Source organism: Corvus brachyrhynchos, unplaced genomic scaffold (genome assembly GCF_000691975.1).
Source record: "Corvus brachyrhynchos isolate BGI_N302 unplaced genomic scaffold, ASM69197v1 scaffold12, whole genome shotgun sequence".
Classification (NCBI taxonomy): Eukaryota; Metazoa; Chordata; class Aves; order Passeriformes; family Corvidae; genus Corvus; species Corvus brachyrhynchos.
The window spans coordinates 1,922,321-1,941,435 of NW_008237885.1; the positions used below are offsets into that span (position 1 = coordinate 1,922,321).

General features: G+C 37.9%; 1 protein-coding gene across 2 annotated transcripts in view; it reads left to right on the forward strand.

Moving 5' to 3' along the window:
- The window catches only part of ABCC4 (ATP binding cassette subfamily C member 4), a 135,602-nt gene that overhangs the window by 10,363 nt on the left and 106,124 nt on the right, over nt 1–19,115 (forward strand). For both annotated transcript variants that reach the window (XM_017732634.1, XM_017732635.1), the window contains exons 7-13: nt 2,815–2,940; nt 5,626–5,875; nt 7,491–7,595; nt 11,734–11,823; nt 12,168–12,359; nt 13,878–13,972; nt 14,082–14,168. In XM_017732634.1, coding sequence (XP_017588123.1) covers nt 2,815–2,940; nt 5,626–5,875; nt 7,491–7,595; nt 11,734–11,823; nt 12,168–12,359; nt 13,878–13,972; nt 14,082–14,168 — 945 coding nt within the window. The remainder of the gene's footprint in view (nt 1–2,814; nt 2,941–5,625; nt 5,876–7,490; nt 7,596–11,733; nt 11,824–12,167; nt 12,360–13,877; nt 13,973–14,081; nt 14,169–19,115) is intronic.

Genomic DNA, 19,115 nt, shown 5'->3' on the forward strand with positions numbered 1-19,115 from the left:
TTGAGGTTTGAGTCAATAGTCAGAATACTTAATGCTTACCTAGTGCCTTATCCATGGTGGCAGGCCTTAATATCCTAGTTTTACAGATGGGAAACTGAGGCACAAAGAGATTAAAGACTTGTTCAGGATCAGACAATACGGTGACAAAATTCTCTTTCTTGAAGGTATTTATTTAAAAAATTAATTAGTGGCAATGTAACAGTGTTTGAGGTTTTTTACCCATTCAGTAACAGCCACTTGTTTGGATGCAGTGCAATGGAAAGAATTTGTTAACTAGAAAAACTTCTGCTTGTCTCCATGTGCACAGATCTTTTTATTTGTGGACAGAAATGTGCAATGAAAAGAAGGAGTTAATGGTAAAACTGGAATAGATTTTAGCTCTGTAATGATGAGTATGTTCACATGGAAATTGCTGGGAATCTGCATGGATTTAAGGAAATCAGCCTCTGAAGAAGTAATTTAAGGATTAAAGCTTTTGCTAAAATCCAAGCATGCTTGGTGTGGCAGCTAATTTGCGCTATTATTCAGCGTTGTTCTTGTGACTCAGGCTTGTAAACATGCATGCACACCAGTTCATGATGCAGCCATTGGCTTCAGTGCTCTGGGAGTTTGCAGGTATGGATTTGGTACCCTGTGGAATAGTATCCACTGTACTCTGCAGGATTGCTTTTACTTCCACAAGTACAATAAGTTTTGCAAAATACACGTGACCTAATACATTATTTTGAGAAACAGTTCAATTATTGGACTGAGGACCATTTTATATGTATGTTGTTCACAAGAGCTGAACCTGCTCTGCTCTGCACTGCACTGCTTAGTCATGCAACTGTAGTACTGTTATTTAAAGTCCTTTTTCTTGAAGATAAAAACTGTCTAACTGTTGTGTCAGACATAATTAAAACCCACCAAATACACCTCATGAAAGCAAAAAGGGATTTTGCAGCTTGCTTATTTAGAATGGTTTTTAGTATCACAGAGGGGACTTCTCAGACAGTTGAAGAATTTTCAGGTCCTTTCTTATTGCACTCTTGACATGCTACGTGGGCATGAATTGGACTGATGTGTTTGTATTCTGAACTTAATATTTTTAAAACTGGGGACGGCTTTCTCTGCTGTAAGTTACCATCAATGCACTGGATGTCTGTGTACTTGAAGCCACTATACAGTATCACTGAGCCCGTGGCTTCTGGTATGTCCATACAAAATACGCTTATTGCAAAGTAGGGGAGTGTAACTTAAAAAAAAACCAAACAAAAAAACCACTCCGCCCAGCCTCTTGAGCATTTTAAAGCAATTTGAAACAGGATGGTTACTATGGTGACATTTCATCAAGAAAACTGAAAAATTGGTTTTTGAGAACTACAGCCTTTTTTGATTCACACTATTTTAAAAAAAGAAACCTCTGTTAACTGTATTATTCATCTTCTACCTTCTGTTGTGTGGAGACCAAGCCTGGAAGTTAGGTGACTTTCAAGATTGTAGGTGAGAATTGTTTGCTGCTGCAGAGACATGAACAACACATGTTAAATTTTGCCTTCTGCAGTGGTGGTGTGTGTATGGGGAAGAAATGATGAGCTCTTACATTCTTTAAGGAATTATTTTTGTGTTACTATTTCTTTTTGAAAAAGGAAAAGATGAAGTAGCAAAGATAATCTCGTTCCATGTTGGTATGGTTGGTTTAAGTTATTTTCCTCAGTGTTAATAAGAATCCTTGATTGCACTAGGGCCAAGTTTCTAAATGCCTTTTTTCAGTTCCCTTGTATAAATGTTTTTTAATACCCTGCTTCAGCCATCCTAACATTTATGGAATGCTGGTGCTGAAAAGTTTTTTTACAATGGTGAGTGGGTGCTTGAAATTCTTTCAACTTGTGTTCTTTAAATATGGTGATTTCTTCCAGTGTATCAGAGAGATCTTACAGGGGACAGGTTAAGCTGAGAAAGCCCAGTCACCCCTTCTAAAAAGATTTGATTTTTTTTTTAATGATCTCTGAATCTTAACTTTCATTGGTATATGCAAAAATAAGTAATTTAGCAGGTAAAGGTATGTTTTAGCAAAATAAGGTCTACCATAGCTCTCTGTGTAATAGAATTGTAGTAGGATCTATTAGCATGATTTATGCATTCATTATGTGGCTTCTAACTTCCAATGCTTTTTTCCTGATCAAAATTGTGACTTTATTATTTTATTATATATTTTTTCCATTTTTTCATCAGTGCAAACATAATGTGGAACTAAACCAGATGTATTTAAGTTAGTGTTAATTACAATTAATGTTTAAATAACATTTATTTTTTTAAAGAAACCATATCTAGATTATCTAATAAATTACAGCTCATGTACTAAGTAGTCTCTGCTTCAGCTACAGTTAATCCTAAAAAGTCACAAATGAGGCCAGTTTCTTTAACAACATCAGAAGAGCCTTATGACAAGAGTGGTTGTTTTGGCATTTTGAAATCTTTTTAAAGTAATTTTCTGATTTTTGTTTCATTTTGAATGTAATAGTTGTGAATGTTTTCATTTGTGGCCTTTTGGATACACAGATACGTTGTTTAAGTATACTCTGTGTTTGCACAAACTGAGATGTATTTCTGAGCACTGAATCAACTCTCAGTTCCCTGAGAACCAGGAACACCAACATACCAAGTCTGTCTGCTGTGTGCCAGCTTTAAGATACTGGTCTTCAGGAAAACCCTTTAATGCAATTACAGTAATGTAAATTGTCTTTACAAGTAGAAGCAAAAACTTAATAAATATGTGATCGTGAATTGTCTTCTTTAGGGAATCTAAGAATTTTTCCTTTGTCCTACTTTCAGAAGCAAGACAGCTGCCTTAACAGATGTCAGGATTAGGACCATGAATGAAGTGATAAGTGGTATGAAGATAATAAAGATGTACGCTTGGGAAAAATCATTTGCAGAACTTGTGAATGGTTTAAGAAGGTAATCCCGGAAAGATACAGCTTGGTGTATGACCAGTGTCATTTTCTATGTTTTACATGTGAATAAGTGCTTTATTTTGTGCTTTAAAATGCAGTTTACTTGCACTTTCTGAGCTTTCTTTTCTTTTTTTGTTTAAATTTTATATAGCAAGAGTATAGGAATGACGATACATTCTAAGGGAATAAAACATTAAAAAACCCTCCAAACTTTGATAATTCTGGCTTTTCTTATGCTTCCTCTAACAATTGTATTTAAAATGAGCAACTAACTCAGCTGTAGCAAAGGTAGAAGGGAAAAGCAGATCAGAAATTCCCTTGTTATTCAACTGGCAAGGCCAGCTGAGTTTGGTATCCTAAGACATTTCATTTCAGAGGTCCATTGACGTCAGATTAAAAGTTATTAATAAATTTGATTTTCAGTCAGTATTTGCCTTTCACGTGACACTGTAACAGCATTCGTTGCTAAAGGATAAATATAGGAGTTCGGGTGCATATTTCTCATAATCTAATTTTCATGTCGTTTCCCTCTCCACCATATGAATAGAACGTGGTTATCCTGCTGCAGATTATCTGACTTTTTTGTTTTAAATGTTTTATTTTGGAAATAGTTTTCTTTAAAGGAATTTTTTTCCTTTACATCCATGTGCAGGCTTGCAAACTTGCAAATGTTCCCTGAGATGTTTCTTCCCATGCACATAATTGTTTCCTCTGTTGGATTATAGGATCCTGTGCTGATTGAATGTTTATGACTGATGGGAAGCTTTTCTGTCTTGCATGGAGCCAGAGAGGGTATTTCTTTATTGAAAGCTTCCTCAGTGGGTGTAATCACATCACTAAATTTTAGATTCCAAGTTCAACACCTCATTAGGATTAGAGGCTTCCTTTTTAATGTTGGAAAGAAATAAGATCTTCCAGAACACATCTTAAGCCCTCTTCCCTTTCTTTAAATGTGTCGTGGAAAACTGTAGTTAAAAGTCTTAAATTTAGCCAGGTGATTTATTGTCCAGTATTTCCACGCTGGCCCTTGATGCCATCTGAACTCCTGCACTGCTCTTTTTTCTTGTGTCTGTCCGTATTAGTTTCCTTTTATGTAAGTTTGTGCCTCGAGACAGTGTAATATATTGTATGCAGCCTGCAGGTAGGCTGTAATTTATCTGGTATTTATGGAGAGTAGCACAAAAAACTTGCCGATTATCCACAGATAAAGAGAGGATTATTAAGGATTATTAAAGGGTGGGAAAAGAGTTTCATCCAGGGTTATGGAAGTTAATTGAATTAGACCCAATTCAAATAGTTTACATACAAATGTTCCTTCTCTGTACTCTGGAGGAGATCAGAGATTGTGAACCCTTAAGCTGAAAAAATAAGCCTTTGAAACTTTTAAAAGTCTGTTGGTTCAGCCAGTTGGCAAGTATAGTGGGAAAGTTGGTCACTTAATTTACTTCAAATTGTATAATCACAACTTGAGTTTCTAATCTTAATGTATAGTTCCAAGTGGTAGGTGATCAGCATTATTAAGATTTTCCCTAAGAATTGTCAGAATATTTGGAAAGAGAAATTAGGAATTGTGTAAGGATTTGGTATTTGATAGTATTAAGTAGACAAAGGTAGAATATATGGAGAAGGAGTAAGTTGTTGTGACTCTCTTGATAAAGAAAAATTATTATTTTCATGAGGAGGTAAGCCTGCTAGCATCCACATTGTAAGATGATAGTGCAGTTACATTTTGAGGCTTGGACTTGATGAGTCATTTAGAAGTGAAAACTGCAATTTAACTGAAATGGAAATTGAGAACAAACACATCAGCTGCTTTTCAGTTGCTGGAGGGAGACTTATGTGTCTGTACAGTACTTCAATCACTATTTAGCTTGGGCAATGACTGGCAGAACAATTGGTCTCACAGATCAGTATTTTCTTGATTTATGAACCAGAATTCCCAGAGCAAAAGAGGCCAGGAGCAGGGTCCAAATTGGGAAGGATTTAGACTGAGATGAAAGGAAATACGCTAAATCCTGTGATACAGCTTGAGGAGCAGCAGCTGAATTATGGCAGATACTTGGGCTGTGGGCAAACTCTTGATCTTCTGGAAATTGCCCTGGTTTTTTTCAGCTTCAGAGTATGTGTTGGTCTTGTCATGAGTTTTGTGACTGAACTCTACTGGATTTTGATATTGGAAGGATAAGGAGTTTGTGGGTGCTTGGCCTTTATACAGGGGTTTTTTTTCCTCTTTGCTATTGCATGCAACCAAAAAATATTTGAAGCAGATTAGAATCTGAAGTAAAATATTAGTTTAACCAGAGAAGAAGAAAATAGTACCTTAGTCTTCTGTCTCCGAAAAATAATTATTTTCTATAGCTATTAAGATATTAAATATAATGAATTTCTCCTCTCAATTTCCAAGCCTCTTAAATTCTGGTTGGTGTTTTTTTTGTTTGGTTGGGGGTTTGTTTTGTTTTGTTTTTGTGGGTTTTTTATTGTTGTTGTTGTTGGTTGTTTTTGGTTTTGTTTTGTTATTTACCATGTAACATGTTTTCTTCACAGTTGTTTACATATGAGCCGGGGTGGTGCAAGGGGAGGAGAAAGGCTATGAAAATAAAATCCTGAGAGGGGGTTTCCCTCATCCTATTGTTGAAGGTAGCAGTAGTGGGAGAGATTGATGTGATTTGTTTATGTTTTGCATTTTTAGGAAGGAGATTGCCATGGTTATGAAAAGCTCCTATCTTCGAGGACTGAACTTAGCTTCATTCTTTGTGGCAAGCAAAATAACAGTGTTCATGACTTTCATGGCATATGTACTACTTGGCAATGTTATCTCAGCGAGGCGGGTGTTTGTGGCAGTGTCCCTGTACGGGGCAGTGAGACTCACAGTGACCCTGTTCTTCCCTGCGGCTGTTGAGAGAGTGTCCGAGTCAGTGATCAGCATCCGGCGGATCAAGGTAGCGTTATTGACTGGGAGCGTGTGTGGATGTCTTCTCTTACTCTGCCCTTGTTTTAACGTCGCTGACAAATGCGGCCTTATTGTGGTTTTGCACTTAAAATAACCTGTTTTGGGAACAGAACATGTTGGTGTGAATGCAGGTACAAAAAACAGGACATGCACTGTAGGGTAGGCTGAGATGTAGGAGAAAAGTGTGCGTGGCAAGGAGGTGGTGTAGACGTTTCTGAAGTAAGAGGAACGTGTGTACAGATACGCAGGCATGCTGGGATTGGGGTTTGAAGAACGAAGTAGGCAGATGAGAGCTGTAGGATTCGTATTTCCCACTGCACTACCCTGTCATCTGTGGAGGACAGGTGTGAGCACTAGCTTTTGTCTTGTGGCTGCTTTCAGTACTGGAGTGAAGACTCAAATTCAGTAAGAATGAGCATTGGTAGTGCCGATGTTTGGTGCTAACAGAACAAGAAGAGTGTCTTGTACAGTATGGACTGCTGTGTTAAAATGCTTGACTTTTCATCACTCTCTGTGACAATACCTGCTGTCTGGAGTCTGAGCAGTACCTCTGTGCCTGTAAAAGCCTAGCAGTACTCTCCCTGCCCTCCCATGGCTCCTGACATCCTCCTCCTGCTTCCTCGTAGTTACTGCTTTCTGTAAGTCTTCAGCAGCTATCTCACATCTGCAAGCTCTTAGCTAAGTACTTGTTAACTAGTCTTGGCTTCTATGATTAAGACCTTCCTTCTCTTCCCAGAATATTGTTTGCTGCTGCCTATTTAAGGTCTTCACTTTTGACTCTGAGTCAAAGCATGATAGAATTTTTTTGGGTTTTGTCATAAAATTGTGGTAGCTGTTATCCTTGAAAGTTTTCTGTGGAAATAGCCCCTTTCCTTTCTGAATGTGTTTGGGCTATTTATAATCCAGCATCAGGCAAGGTGTGGTAGAAGTGTGGCTGTGGAACAAAGGGCATGCTTATGCAAATTGAAGGAAGGGTTTGCTGACTGGGATGTAATGTAGAATAGAAGTTCAGCAGTGAAAGTGCAGTGAGCCAGTTATGCAGATGTTAGCAGGTTTCTTTTTTGGTTAATGTCCTGGACTTTAAAATGAGGAAATGTTCAGATAGTGTGCTGTCTTCTATTGGTCACTTGAAGAAGGCTTACTAGAGACAGTGGACAGCTGCTTACTGTGTCCTCATCATTCTTCCAATGAAATAACATAAGCCTTTGCCATCAAAGCAATGGAATGAGAAAGTGTTGCAATGAGGGTTTCACCTCTTTTGTATGGGTAGAGGAAGTTAAACAATTTAAAAGTTGTTAGCGATTTAAGGAAAAGACAGGATAGGTTCTTAAGGTCCATTTCTTTCTGGAATTCTTTATTGAACAGGTGGTTGTTAGAGTCCTTTCCTATTAAATCTGCACTTTTGGAGGCTTTTGGGAGGGAGAGCTAGCTAGTTAGAAGTACGCTGTTGTAGTTGTCCATTGCTTTGGAAATGTAATTCTTTGATCAGTTTGTGATTGTTTTTTCCAACCCCATAATTAATGTTCTGTATGCTGCTTTCAAAAAACGTGTTTCCATTCTCAGTCTCACATTAGGCAATATCCTCTGCTTTTCTTTCATTGCAGAACTTTCTGATGCTTGATGAAGTCTTGCACTTCAAGCCACAACTGCATGGCAGTAATGAAAATATCATTCTCCATGTCCAAGATTTGACTTGCTATTGGGATAAGGTAAATGTTCTTAAATATTAAGTATATTGGTGCTGCTGGCATTTGAAGTCTAAAATGCAGTGTGGGTATGTATAGTGTGCTGATATTTTGTACTCCATCCTTTGTGTATGAGAATCCTTTCAGTATGTTTAGCTAACTCCGTAGAATAGTACTGAAAACTCTATCAAGTGCATCTTAGAAGTAGCTATTCCTTAATAGTACACTAAATGAAAACCTTTGTATTTCTATGGGAAAATATGTCCAGTTATTAAGCGGCACTGTAGTATGGCTGAGGTACTTAAATTGGAATTAAGGACAGACAGCACAGCAAGGTGGGCCTTATCGTGTGGGGTTTTTTTCTGTGAACTGAGTGCTTGATCAGTCCACTAGTCTAGAACCAGTACAATATTACACTTCTTACAACAGATTTGAAAGCTTTAGAGACACATCAGCATGTATTTGTTGCTCTGTATTTTGAGACTGTTCAGCTGCACATTTTTTTCTGCTTAAAGTGCACCAAACTCGCCAAAATGGCTAGAAAAAGGGACAGTAAACAGGTGATAAATTTATTTTGTATCACTTTTATGTAAGAAAGGCAAAGGTTGACTGTTTCTGTTTTCAGACTTTAATTGATATGGTAAGCAGCAATTTGTGACGAATTGTTGGCGCTATTACAACCTGCCAGTATCCTCACACAAGAGAGACTTCAGTCTCCATTATAAGTGCTGGAAGCTCTAAAAATGACTTTTGCATATAAATAATTTGCATGCAAATAAGACATCATATATTTCCCTTTCTAAACCCTGTTCCCCTCCCTGTGCTGTGTCCCTAGGAAGATCAGGTGTGAAAACATATGTGAGGATCTACCTACTGCTACTCTGCTGCAAAAGAAAATGGCTATTTTATGCGGCTTTACATTCTCAGAGTTCTCTGTGACAATAATATTTCTGAGGCATTGACCAAGTTTTTAAAAATGAATTGATATGAAAGACTTGATTTGAATACATTCTAATGCAAAATGCAATGTATTGCTTAATCTTCGTTTTCTTCTCAAACTGACTTTGGTACCACCATTAACAATTTATAGGAAATGGTTGCATAATGTGCCCATAAAACATCTTTTTTTTTTTTTCCATGACTTGTTTATATTGCATAAAGCAGGGTAGCATGACTGGAATTACTGGTTTCCTTTCAATTTAAAAAAAACCCCAAACCAACAAGGCATCCACAAAACTGTTAATGTAACTTTCATTTTGATATTTAATTGCAGTGTGCATGGGAGAAGAACAGTTCTCTCAGAACTGTTAAGATCTGCTCCCAAAGTTTCTCTTACATACTCTTACAATGATGCAAAATAATTTTATAGAATTGCTCACTGAAAAAGGTGATAAGTTCTGATAGAGACGAGTTATGAAAGGAATAATATAAATATGTTATCCTTTGTCTAGTAGCAGGCCTAGCTTGCTACTCAAGACACTTCGGATGTCTGTACAGACACTGTACAGCTGGATGATAATTTTTTTAATTTATAGAGACTGTGTGCCAAAAGTGATATTTAAAAAACCAGCCAACAAGCAGCCCACGAATCCAAAATCACTTGAAGTAAAAAAAGGATTATTAGCTACACTTTCAGGAAAACAACCTAACATGGTGTATTGCAATTTCTCAAAAGATAAACAAAACCAATTAATTCCTGGTCACACTCTTGTTTCACTAAGGCAAGTATTATCTTGAGTACCACAGTCTAGTCTGATACCAGCATGGAACTAGAATTTCTTCAGTACAGCTTTTTACTGGTGTTTCTTGAGTTTACAGAACAGTCTGTCTGCTCAGCTGAGCAACTTCAGATTTAAAATTTCAGCATTTGAACAGAGGCCAAATTTGCTGCCCCTGGAAGGATCATTCTTGTGTCCTCTTGTCCTTGCGTTCTCTGCCTGTTGCCTCCCTTATGCTGGTTGTTAATGCTGGTTTGTATGGCCTTGTGGTGAAGCAGTTTGGAGGAATAAAGCAATAGAAAATGAATCACTTTTAATGAGATTAATTCTGATAGCTGAATCCCATGAACAACCTTGGTGTAATGAGTTGTCAGGTGAACTTAGCTGCCATATTAGTCTTTGCTCTAATTTAAGTGCCTCAGTTTAGTGCCTAAAAATAGGTGTGATGAATTCAGGACAAATTGTCTTTAATTATAAGGAATGCTATTTTGCAAAAATATCATGCCCCTTAGGTGCGTGTGGCTGTGCTGTTTGCTTGAATTACTATTTTTGTGTTGGCTCCGTGATACCTTCCAGTACTGCTTTAATATATAATATGGCAATAATAGTTAAAAAACTTAAAAAAAAAAATTCTGTAATGTTTTTTGGCTCTTACTTTATATTTTTTAAAAAATTCTGATGTGGGAGGAAATGTCTTTGCACTTCTGTGAGTACAGAAGCACAACCTCAAGAGGTCTGAAGAAGGGCCTGTGTGTCTGAAAGCTTATTTATTTTTTCCATGTAGACAGTGTTTTAGTAAGAGGTATTTTCTGTTCCTGCAAACTCCGTATTAAAAAAAGAAAATCTTTGGCTGCCATAAGTTGGTAGAGTTCTCCCGACCTTAGCACTAGGTGAGCACCTGAGCTGTGTACTCTGGACAGAGGAGTCAACTTCGGGGTGAAATGCTGGTTCTGGTTGGGGAGGGTGGTGGGATTGTGCGGGGGAAAAGGAAAAAAGTGCCACCCGTTGATGCCACCTTGTGGAAATTCACAGTAGCGGCGGCAGTGGTTTAGCAGAGCTGCACAAGGAGCCCGAGTTCAGCTTCTTGCAGTGTGAGGATCTCATGCGAGCCCTGCGGTGCTTCCGTGAGCTCTGGCAGTGGGGCTGCCTGCCTGGGGTTTCTCCTGTCACGAGTGAGCACGTGTGTGCTATCCCGGCTATCCCAGCTGTTGTAGATGTGGATGGATACTGGACTTCTGTTTCTTCCCAAATAATTTGAAATGAATTGCAGGCTTCCTCCTTTTGCAGTCCCAGAACTTTTTTGTCTTGTGTCACCTTTTGTATGGAGTTAGGTGGTGGCCTCTTCAGCCGCTTGAACTTCAAAAGGTGGCTGGAGATTTTAAGGTATTCTTAACCGTGCTGTTCTGTTTTTGGAACTTAAGGCTGGGTTTTCGTTTGGTCCTTTAACCGGATTACTAGTTTGGGGATTTTTTAATGTGTGTATTTTTGTGCTGTTCTGTTTTTGGAACTTAAGGCTGGGCTTTCGTTTGGTCCTTTAACCGGAGTACTAGTTTGGGGATTTTTTAATGTGTGTATTTTACTGTTTGCATTTTAGTGTCAGTCATGCTTAGTGCAGGCAAAGATGCATGTAAAGGCAGATTCTGTTACAAAGGTGTTTTGCTTTAATGAGAGGGAGCTGCACCAGGTCCTTAGAAATGGCTGTTTAGCATAGCTGTTAAAGACATGAGCATCCTTTCTTTCCACAAGTAGGCATTTCTGCAACTGTGATAAAGAGGTGCAAAATATGTTGGGAAATAAGCTCATATGTAACATAAAGGATAGACATACTGGGAAGTAATATTAAACAGACAATCCTAGGGTAGTGTATTTTCACACAGCCCACTACATCATCCACGAGAAGTCTGTGAGAACACCCAGCATACAAGATGAGGTTCTGTAAAATCAAATGTCATTTTTGTGGTTTTACTTTGGATAGAGCCTTGACTAGAGCAGACATAGTCCTGGCTTTCCTGAGGCTCTGAGAGCCTCAGCCCTCCATTTGTCTGTGTGCTCGGAGTCACTGAGCGTGTCGTGCTGGGGCTGGGAACACTGGTGTGGTGGCCAGCACAGAGCTCGTGTTTCCCAGGATGCTACCCCCGGTATGTGGGCTCTGAGGAAGCACTGCTTCTGCTGCCTGTGGCCTCCTTATTCCTTGAACGCTGCCTTGAATGCCTCCTTATTCCTTGAATGCTGTTTTATCTGTGTTGCATGTTTGTGGTGGAGGATGAGGGTCTTCCAAAAGTGTGAATTACTGAAGAGGCAAAAACTATATGCCTGACAGTATGGTGGGCCTATGGACTGGTGGTTTATAGTGATGTATGCACATTGTTTTCTGTTTCTAAATATTTATTTTGATGGTTTATATTTCATTACTGAGAAATCCTAACTTTTTCTCAAATCCACAGAGTTCAGAAACCCCAGCACTTCAACAAATTTCGTTTACTGTCAGACGAGGGGAATTACTGGCTGTGATTGGTCCTGTGGGAGCTGGAAAAGTAAGTCTTAATAATAATTTCATAAGGTTTTTGAGTCTATTATATGTGAAAACTAGAAACCTGAAAATTTACAGTTCCTTTATGTGTATAGTCACACATTCCACATTCAAGACAGGCCGATGGCCGTCTGGTTGGGGAGGAGATGGTGTGGAGTTAAACTTTAGTACTTTGTATGTTGCTTCAAGACTGCATGAAAAGGGTTCTAGTGCTTTTCTACTGTTAGCAGTAGTTTGAGTAACAGGGTGAAATAGGCCATTGTGCCAGTAAACACTGCTCAATCTCTGTGATGTCTTTAATGCAACCAAACTTCTAATTTTAATTTTTTTTTTTTAAATCTTTTCCAGTCTTCGCTCTTAAGTGCCGTGCTTGGTGAACTGCCTACAGACAAAGGTTTGATAAATGTTACTGGAAGAATTGCCTATGTTTCTCAGCAGCCTTGGGTGTTTTCTGGCACTGTAAGAAGTAATATACTGTTTGACAAGGAATACGAGAAAGAAAAATACGAAAAAGTTTTGAAAGTTTGTGCTCTTAAGAAGGTAAGGCTTTCTCTTTGTGTATTTTCTTTCCAAGATGGTTGTTTTTATTTTAGTGTTCTTTCAGACCTGTGGTACGTGCTGTGATGTAAAATATATGGGATTGATAGTTATTAGTAGCATGTGAAATAATTCTGTTGCTTGTAAAAAACACGTGTAATTGTTTTTGCCATCCCTGTGTAAGCATCATCTTCTAATTCCAAAAACTTCCACTAAGGGGAGGTATAGCTTATGGGAAGCACTGACAAATTTGGGAAAAGATGTTCCCTATTATTTCATAATTACATTTTAGCCCTTTTCACGTGTATTATGGTAGGGGTATGTGCAAATGCAATAAGAGGCAGAAAACAAATCATCAAGCTAGCACTCTTTGTGACTTCCATTTTTTAAATAGCCTATATGCTTTCCTTTTAAATAAATGTCATGTCTGCTGTGTATTATGCATTGCCAACAGCTATCAAAAGAACCTTAGGGCTATATACTGGAGAACTTGCTAAACCCAAGTATTTTAATGAAAAAATATATTTGAAAGGTTTGTGTGCAAAGGAGTTTGTGACATGAGATACAGAAGAGGATTAAGCCAGATTTGTCAAGAAACAGACATTTTGCTTGGCAGCTAAAAAGGTTTTGTGCAGCATGTTACGGTATTTCTGTCAGCAGCAACACAGGTGAAAAGCAGATGGTTACTGTAATGAACATTTTTTGCAGGTTTTTATACTTGACAGATAGAGTTTTAGTATCTCCTGCTGATATTCAGTCATGCTGTTGTCTAAACTTAAGGTTTTAATGACTTTAAAAGACAGCAAACAGCATTAAAAAAATCCCCACTTCATATTTGATGGTAGATTTGCTTTCATAGTTTTCTTGCAAATTTATGTGTCTTATAAAAGCTGTGAATAAGCTTTCAGAATATGCTTTGTAGCTTAATGTAAAACTTCTGTATTTCCTGAATAGGAAATACAGTAATATGACATGGAACGCTGTGTAATTCTGTTGTCTTATCCACATTCCTGAGCTCCCAAATTAACCAAATCTGTGTGCATGTCTGTAGTTATTTCTTTTGAATACATTGCAGTAAGAATAAAAACAATGCAGTTTTTAGGGACATTGGCAAGATAATTTACCGATAATAGTTCAGTTTTTATTTTTTGTGACAGCTAATTTTGTTGTAATAAAAATGAATACATTTACTGTTAGACTTTTTAGTATTTTATTTGATTTTCTGAATTGCCAGTAGATAATCCTTTTAAGACTAAGGATAGTAGTGCACTTTCTTCTGGCCAAGTTGTAGAAAAAGTGAACTTTAGGATCTCATCTATTTTTTCTGCTTTCTCAATTACTGCTGAAAGTATGGAATCATAAAGTAACTGCAGATATTACGTTGGTATGAAACCATGTATTTTAATGTGATATGTTAATACTTTTCAAATAAGTAAATGTTATGTTGAAACAGCTTTGTTGGTCTTTGAAGTTAAAATGATTTAAAAATACATATTTTTATCTGTTCTTTCATGTTCACAGGACTTGGAATTGTTAGCAAATGGTGACCTGACAGTAATAGGAGATCGTGGAGCTACTCTGAGCGGGGGACAGAAGGCCCGTGTAAATCTGGCCAGGCTAGTGGTTTTTTTTGCTGTTTCTAAAATTTATAAATTGTCAGACTTCAGTGACTAAAGTAAACTAATGTAAGACTTCGTGATACTGACATTTCTTTAAACCTTTTAGAGCTGTGTATCAAGATGCAGACATCTATCTTTTGGATGATCCACTGAGTGCAGTAGATGCTGAAGTCGGAAGACATTTGTTTGAAAAGTATGTTACTGCTTTATTTTCATTTAAAACACGATTGTTATATTGTAATTCCTTGTAGAAAAGCTTGAGAAAGCATTTCTGGGGAGATGGATTTTATCACAAAATGTAGTACATTCACTTTCTGATTCGTTTTTCCCCATTCTATGTTATTGAAAGATAGAGGGGTTTTTTTCCCCCTCCGTGTTTTGTGGATTTTGTTCTTTATTTTTAAAAGCCCTGTAAAAATCTGTTCTGAAGATATTATAAGTAGAATTATTCTTAAAGTAATATATGCCATTTTCTTGAGGAGAATGTCGAATACATACATGAGTGTGGGGGTTTATGAATAATGGGGTTTATGAATATTAGTACTGAGTGAAAAATAAAATGAGGTGGGATTTTAAATCGTTTCTTAGTTTGCTACAACTTCACTTGCTAGTAATAAGCACTTAATTCAAGTGGTTGAAGGAAAGGACAGAACTGTCTTAGATTGTTGAATAATTTTTCTTTTTCTTTGAATGGTTGAAATTTCACTTGGGCAGGTGAAACAGGGCATGTGGCCTGCAGAGTAGACTGCAGAGAGCAAAAATAGAGGGAAAAGAGAGTGTACAAGTTTACTTTGTAAGAGAGGGATTCTGGACCTTCCTCCATTCCCAAAGAAAGAGGAGAGTGTTCATTACAAGTCAGGTTCCCTTCTTGGTGAGTTTCTTCATCTCCATCTCTCTGAAACTGCCAAATCTAAGGCACATAGGTGAGCATGAGAATAATCTGGTTAGTCCCAGCCAGTATTTTGTCCTTGCTTTTTCACAGCTTGCTACTCTCTATTTTAAGAGGCATGATTTAGAATTTGTTAGAAGGAAAAACATCCATTGATAGAATTCAGTGGTCTTTGGTTCAGGTGTTCAGTAAATGCATTTTGTTTAGCATACTTGAATCCTTTGAATTCCACACTCCAAATACATGAATTAATTTGGTTTTACTGTTGTTCCTTCCTAGGTAATCATAAAAACTTGCAGAAGTCTTGTAGAGATGTTCACACAAATTGTGTTGAGTAGCAGTGGCATGCACATTATTTTTTCTCCATACAGGGAAGCTTTTAGTATCTAAATTTGAAAATTGTACGTCCTGTTGATGTTTGCAGTTTCAAATCTGGACTCTCTGAAACCCCCTTAATGTTTTGCTTTATTTTATCCATTTCTTTGAAAGGCTACTGTTTGTTTCCATCAGCTAGTATGGAGTAAGGGTTTTATGATGCATAGGTTTTATGTTCATTTTTCCCCTGCCACGTCTGATAGATGGAGTTCACCACCTCTGTAGTTCACATATGCTATCAAATTCCTTTAATGCCTATTGAAGCTTTCGAGGCTTCAGGTGCTGCTCTTCTATTTCTGCACAAGATCTCTCTGCAACTCCAGCATCTGTATCAGTGCCTGAGTTCTGAAGGTGCACCCCCCTGAGCTGTTAACCTGTCTCTCCCTGAAGTCTTAAGGTCTCTTCATGAAGAGGGAAACAGGAAAGTACCGTGATGCCTTGTGAAGGAGGTCAGGCTGCCTCTTCAGCTTATTCTGCTTTTCATGTGAGCTGTGACATTGGCAGCATCTGCATTCTACTGCAAAACTGGAAGTGTGGATTTTTGCATGTGCAAAACCACAAAGGAGATAGAAGCCATTGCTCTGGGAGCATAGCATGTGTTTTGCTGATAAATGTGTGAAGATGAGGAGGAATAAGGAGGTTATCTCAGAGAATTTGAAACTCAGAGAAGTAGCTGGGGTTTTTTCTGTACTTTTATTTTTTCTCCCCAACTCCAGATCAGATTAAGCAAAACACATAAAAGTAGAATGAAAGCATTTTTTTGAGAATGGACTGGGCGGAGTAGTAGTGGGAAGGAAAACTGAGCAATGCCTTCCTGCACAAGTTTTTAGGGGAGGGTTTTTTATGAACAGAAGTTGTCTTCTGAGGCCTTCATGGAAGCTGTAAAGGTGCTGGGGGTAGTGGGGAGAGCGTTATGTTCAGTAAGTTGCTTTGAAAAACAAGGCAAGGCATGTACTTTATTGCTTCCTGAATAGTGCTAGAAATGTGGAGAAGACAGAGAGCACTTGGGCAAGAATGATTTCTTAGAACATGGTGCTGAGGAATGTCCAAAACACCACTTCATGCAGGCTGCCCCCCCAGGAGTCCAAACCGCGAGGCTTAAAACAATGGGCGAGATGGAAGAAACAGGGGATTTTTTAATGAGAATCTGAAGTGGATATTGTTCAGTTCACTCGCTGGTTTTTTTCTTGTAATTTTATATTAAAGTTGAAATTTTTTTGCAAGTGTCTGGTCTATGTGTTTACATCAAAGGTATGTCCCGAGTAATTCCCCAAAGCTGTGGTATGTGGATGGCTGGTTCATTACATTTGCTGGTTTTCTGTGTTCTATTCAGCTACTGCAGTAAGCAGTTTAAAATACATAAATGCTTTTCAAATGAGAAAGAATGCAAGTAGCACAGCTCCAGTGGGAAAACAGACCATGATATTATTAATAAGGGATTGTGGCTCTTAAGAATTTCTTTGTGATACAGACAAGTTGTTCTGTGGATGATGGAGCAGATAAAGCCAGTTTTTCAATTAATTCCTTTTTCCTGGTCAGATTCCTTGGGACCTAGGGAGGTATAAACTGAAGATTTCCTTTTTTTTTTTGTTATTTGTTGCCCTTTTTCCTGTGAGTTCTCTTGATAGTTAATAGTAGGCATGCTTCAGCCTTTTTCCAGTGGGGGGTTGCCAGTATAGTTATATGGTTTTTTACATATTTGTATGTGGATGTGAAAATATGCCTTTATTTTATATTTATTTAAATAAAAATAGCTTTTAGTTAGCTTTTAAGAAATCCTATATTTTGAGGCCTCTAGTTTCAAAATGAGGGATAGCCATCACAGATCCAGTAGCACATTTCTTTGTATGGTGAAGTTTGGAACAGTTTTTAAGAAAATCATTCAGTTGCACTTGGATCCCAAGGAATTTCCTACTCTCTCTGTTTATCTATTTTTTGCTATAGATGATATGGTGTCAGATCACCTTTAGATAGAAACTAAATTGTGTCCCACCAGTGGTATTGACTCAAAAATCATGTTTTTAAGAGTGAGATTTATATTTCATCAGTCTATTGAAGCATACCTTTCCCTAGGTATTATTCCTTCCCTTGTATCTTTTCCAGTCACAGGAACTGTGTGCCAGTCTCAGTTGATGATCAGCCTGATTTCTTTCTCCCCTGCTCTGTGCTTGTGAGAGTAGACAGAGTTGCAGGACAGTTTAGGAATCTTTTAAAATCAGACCTAAAGTTGTGATAGTTCTTGGGAGTGGTATGCACAGATGTATCATTCCTAGTATCAGGCAGAATTCATATAGGAAAAGTTCACAAAGATCTACTTGAACACCAAGATCTCTGGCTCAAACAATTCCTAGTATATGGACTCTGGAAGCTGGAAATGTGTGCCAGAGAAAGCATGTCTCTATGTTTGCCCATATACTTTCTCCAGCCATCCAGTGCTACCTGGTGCCTGGAACAGGTCAATGGATTTTGGGGACCAGTTGTATTTATGCATGTCTGGAAGTTGTCATGAGATGGAGATAAATGATTATCAAGGTAGGTATAGAAACAGAAGCAGCAGAGTAGAAATTGAGACAACATAGTAGAATGTGTAGGGTGTGTGGGTTTTTTGTTTCTGGTAAGCATAGTATGGTTTTTAAAAAAAAATTGTAAACGTTGAAATGTGCAAAAATAACTGGGAGATTGTTCTCCCTAAACCACTTAAATTTAAAGGGAAGGGAGAGAAAAACAAATATAGGAAGTAAATAAATATAACAAAGGCTTTATGCCTGTGAGCACTTCTACATGTGCTTTAATTTCATTTCAGTGGTTATTTTCATTGAAATGAATATAAGTATTAACTAAAGTTAAACTTGCATGCGAACTTTCAAAAAGGAGTGGGAGAAAGAACGGTAAGGAAGAAAGTAGAAGAAGAGACATTTTGCAGAGGTGAAAGAAAGCTGGTTCTTGGAGATAAAAACTTAAAAAAGATTAAAGAACATCTTGTCTCAAAGAAAAGCAAACCTGATAGAGAAGGAAGAACAAATGAGGAATTGTATGCACGAAGTGCGAAGACTCTTCGTTTGCACAGGGGAGCACTGTGTTGTTGTGGGCCCCCTTCTCAGTGTCTCCTGCTTCATGCTCTGCACTATCAAAGCCCAAGCCAATTTTTTTTTAGTTGTGTAGCAGTTTGCTGTCAAAGGGCAATGCGTTTTTTAAGTGGATTATAGTATACTGTTACTTGTGTTTGTTAACTTAAAATACTCTTTGTTTATTTTTGTTGAATCGGAAGGGTCTAATTTCTGGAGAGGGCTGTCCTGATTCTGGTATTTGTGATTGTCGCGGGTTCGGTTTGTAACCGGGCGGAAACACCAATTTAGTGTAGTGGTTTGGTCCAAAATACTCATTACTGTTTATCTGCTGTGAGATAAGAATTAGGAGAAATGCAAAGCAGGCACCAAACTTGAAAGAATATAAAGAAGTTTATTAACAGACCTAAAAGAAGAAAAAAAAAATTATACCACCTTCAGAACTCTCCTCCTCCCCCCACCTTCCTCCCTTCTCCCACTGACAATGTTCAAAGACAACCCTTAAGATGTTCAGTCTGTTTACCACTTCCATAATAACCTTGTTCAGTCCATTTAGAAAGAGAAGTCTCTTCTTGCTCATGCTATGAAAACATTATCACAACGAGACAGCCGCCCACTTCCAAATATTGTTCAGTCCATTTAAGGAAGAGGAGTCTCTCTGCCTGGTGTGAGTCCTTTCCCCCAACTTGCAGCTTTTCCCGCAACTGCTTTCGAGGGTCCACTCTTGAAGTTTTTTGGGGTACAATTTTAAGGTTGAGCCGTCCAGAAACAAAAGTTCTCTTCACCCATCTCTGGGAGCATTTCATCTCTA